General features: G+C 35.5%; 1 protein-coding gene across 1 annotated transcript; it reads right to left on the bottom strand.

Annotated features, from left to right (window-relative positions):
* Positions 1-1008: 1008 nt before the first annotated feature.
* Positions 1009-3707, bottom strand: LOC126717672 (uncharacterized). The gene is made up of 3 exons (XM_050419507.1): positions 3051-3707; positions 1977-2061; positions 1009-1773 (listed from the first exon to the last, which is right to left on the bottom strand). The coding sequence occupies exons 1-3, from the start codon at positions 3262-3264 to the stop codon at positions 1749-1751; spliced, it is 324 nt and encodes a 107-aa protein (XP_050275464.1). The 5' UTR covers positions 3265-3707; the 3' UTR covers positions 1009-1748.
* Positions 3708-4329: the final 622 nt, after the last annotated feature.

Genomic DNA, 4329 nt, shown 5'->3' with positions numbered 1-4329 from the left:
ATCGCTTACACATGCGAGGCTGCTTGTGTCATCGCTTATATGTACGCTGATGTGTGATTGGTTTTTGCATGACACTTGGCAACTTTCCGTTGGCTTCTGAATAGTGATAGCAAAACCTAGCAGTAATACATGGTGCTTTGTAATTGGTTGTATTTTATGGACTTGGTAATGTGACGTGTCAGCTTGTGATAGGTCGGAAATTTTCCCTCTCTACAAATGCCCCCTCGAGACTCGTTCACGCACACAATCTCGGAGTGTGGAGTGGGAATGAGTTTCGAAAAATGGATTTTTGGTAGTTGACTCTTTAAGTGAAGTAGTTGAAGGTGGTGGAGCTTTCAACAGGATGAGATAATTTATGAAGAGTAGACCCACCCATACGAAAGGCTTTGATGAAACCGAAAAGGGGTCTGCGAGTATTTTAATGTACTCGCGTGATGGAGCCTTCTCAACAGAGGTTAAGTTGAATACTTGGATAAAATTTGTAATTGAAAATTTGAATAAAATTGAATTAGATAAAATTTGAATAAAATTCAGTTTTCTCAACTCCAAAGTCACATAAAGCTGAATACTTGGAACTAAAAATTGAAAAATTGAAACTTAAACCGTTAAGCTGAGCTAAACAATGAAACATTTGTGCTAGATATATTTTGAATTGAACTCAGCTGTCTCACACATAAAGTTGAAGACTTGGGAATTTAAATTAGTTTAATTTTCCAAATTTTTTCTCAGAACCCAATACCCAACACATCATCATCTTTTGTTTTCCCACCAATTTCTCAGCAACCAAACAGTAGAAACAACATTGAACTTATACTTATCAGAGACGAAGTACACCCACATTAGAAAAACAACTGAACATCCCAAAAGTCCATAAACACATTAAAAAACAAAAAATTGAACTTAGAAATTGGTATTGTGATGTATATTAATAGTTAGAAATTGAACTTAGAAATATGCAGCAACAGAGTTTGATATTGTGATGTATATTAATAGTTTTAGAGGCAGGGCTATAGAGTTGAGTAAAAAACTATACCAATAAGGATGTAAGTTGAGAATGATTTTTGCAATATTTTTGAATATCACTCTTCTCCCTATGTCTCTAATCAGTGAAATTCACTTGCTGCATCATTACAGTATGTTTACTTTATTCCTTTAATTACAAATATATCCAATTATGACCTTTTTAAAAAACATGAAAATAGAATTTGTATCACTTCTAAAATATGATTTTAGAGAATTAACATGGGGACATGAATATACATGTTTGTATGATCTACAGGACAAATGATGGGAGACTCATTACAAAATCATTTCCTACTGCCATACATGCAAGAAGAGGCACTCATAAAAATAAAATAAAATAAAAGCCTAGTGGAGCTCAAAATCAAGGAACAAAAAATACCCATATCATTTTTGTAATTGGATACACATGCTTTAAAGTAAATATTTGATAAAAGGGAAATACATGTACAAACACATAACAACCCTGTAAGCATAAATACAAGGGAACAAAGACCAGTTCTGCAGAAAAAAAAAATGCAACAAAATCAATACAGCCCATGGACATACAATACAGGAACAGAAACAGTAACAGATATTACAATTACCCCTCTGTAAGCACAGATTATGCAGAAAATCCTGAACCTGTTCTGTAGAAAACAAATTATGCAGCAGCAAAAATACAGCCCATGGACATACATCACAGAAATAGCAACAGATATTACACTCAACCCGCCTGTAAGCACAGATTATGCAGAAAATCCTGAACTTGTTCTGCAGAAAACAAAATATGTAGCAGCAGAAATACAGCCCATGGACATACATCACAGAAATAACAACAGATACATTGTTTTTAAGGGTGTTTTTTTTCCTACATGGCAGAACAGCCAAATCTAAATCAATCCAACCAAGAAATTAAAACCTAAATCATATTCAATCAAAAAATAAATAAATAAATAAAAAAGCAATAACTTTACCGATTATGGGGTAATGGGTATGCGGCCTCTCTCTTTGTGCCTTCCAAACTATATCTCTGTGTGCATGTGGTTCTGATAAAAAAACCTAAAATAAGATTGAAAAAGAAAAAAGAAATATCAGCATAATATTCAATTCTATACTTATTTGATCCCAATGAAAATTTCATGGAGAACTCAAAAACCCGAAACAAAAACGAATGAAAGCCAAAATCAAATCTATACCTATACAACAACAAAAAACTCAATAAAAAGTAACATTGCATCCCCAAATCTGGAAAAAATTAAAAATAAAAATACCGGTGCTGGTTCCAACAATCTGATGGTGGCAGATTTTCTTTCTCTATGTGCTTGCGGTTCTATATCTGTGTGGTAAGTTTTTTTTTTCCACTCCCTAATTTAACTTGAATACCCCAAACTAAAGCATTCTTACCCAGATTCCTTCATCAAAATCAAATTTCATCAAAACACCCTGACCTGAAAAAAATTTTTTTTTTTTCAACTACATTCTATTTTTCTATTTTCAGATCCCAATATATATATTAAAAACAATAAAAATAATATAAGAACCCACCATCTCTGGAAGAACTTATAAAGGCCAACAGAACCTTAAAACTCAACTGATATTACTAACTCTTATGAGAAAGCTATAATATGCCTAAGTTCCTTAAAAATATTTGAACTGATTCCCATCTGTATTTTCACCAATTTCTAAGCAACCAAATAGCAGTAACAACATTGAACTCATACTCATCAAAAACATATAACTAAAAATCTTCAGAAAAATCAAATTGAACAATTTCAAAGACTACAATTTGCCTACACAAATCAATGTGTTTCTAAAACATACCTACAAATTAAAACATCCCAAAAACTACAATTCTATAATTAGCTCAGTTTCCACACAAATTGAATAGCCGTGAAAAAAAAATATAAAACATACCTACAAATTGAATAGCCGTGAAAAAAAAAAGCATCGTGAAAGTTTTATATATATAGAGTTATAGAGTCCTAATCTATATAGAATTCGGATTCAGAAAAAAAAAAAATATATATTATAGGTTTATAAGACAATACCTTTGGGCCGGTCTCGACGGGCTGGGTCGGTTGCATTGAGCGATGGGCTGGGGAAGAGTGGAAATTGAGCGAATTGGATTTGGGTCTGTTGGGTCGGATCGGTATCGGGCTGTTGGGTGTTGCCGTGGAAAGGGAGAGGCAGAGGATCGGTCTGTTGGGTCGGATCGGTGGGTCTTGCCGTGGAAAAAAAATGACAGATAATCGGAGAAGGCATGTCCGGTATCGTGAAAGGATCGTTAGGTCTTGCCGTGGGTCTTGCCGTGGAAAAGAAATGGCAGAGAATCGGAGAAGCCAGGGTCCGGTATGGTGAAAGGGAAAGCTATTCGTGTGTGGAGGGGCAGAGAATCAGAGAACCCAGGTCCGGTCAGGTGAAAGGGAAAGCTATTCGTGTGTGTAGGGGCAGAGAATCGGAGAAGCCAGGGTCCGGTATGGTGAAAGGGAAAGCTATTCGTGTGTGGAGGGGTAGAGAATCGGAGAAGCCAGGTCCGGTCAGGTGAAAGGGAAAGGTATTCGTGATCGGAGAAGCCAGGTCCGGTCAGGTGAAAGGGAATGCTATTCATGTGTGGAGGGGCAGAGGATCGGAGAAGCCAGGTCCGGTCAGGTGAAAGGGAAAGCTATTCGTGTGTGAAGGTCCAGTATCGGGAAAGCTATTTGTGTAATTGGTGATTGTTTTTTTGTTTTATTATTTGGTAATTGTTTTTTTTTTTTTTTTTTTTTTAATGATGTGCTGATGTGGAAAATTGTGGAAGCTTCAAAAGCTTCGGTTTTATATATATATATAGATAAGATGTCGACATGGCATAGTAACGTTGCACGATGGAGTGACATGGCACCAGGTCAACCAATCCTAAGGGCTGAGTTTTACATGTCCCATATAACTATGTAAGTATTACAGCTAAATCCACACTCCAAGTTCGTTGTGGTATTTAAAAATTGGAGGGAAAAATAGTTAGAGCATATGCTAATGCTAGAGTTTAGGAAGTTGTTAGATGTGCTTTATTAAATCTAACATGCGATTAATACGTTATAATTGTATTCTTGCATTTGATAAAAGTGATTTTTTTTTTTTTAATAGATACTGTCAGAAATATAGGGCCAAATTAAACCCAAATAAAGTAGCCCAATAGTGAGCCTAGTCCAACCCATTGTCAAAGAGGTGTATCTCTTGGTTTTATACCCTTTGTTTGTCTATATAAAGCGGCCAATAGCTCACTTATGCAACTGATCGAATTTTTCACTTATATGTGGTGTTGTAGAGAACAACACATGGACATCTCTC

The sequence above is a fragment of the Quercus robur genome, chromosome 3, assembly GCF_932294415.1.
Source record: "Quercus robur chromosome 3, dhQueRobu3.1, whole genome shotgun sequence".
In the NCBI taxonomy this organism is placed as follows: Eukaryota; Viridiplantae; Streptophyta; class Magnoliopsida; order Fagales; family Fagaceae; genus Quercus; species Quercus robur.
The sequence above is the reverse complement of the archived record's forward strand: the minus strand, read 5'-3'. Positions and strand labels throughout refer to the sequence as shown.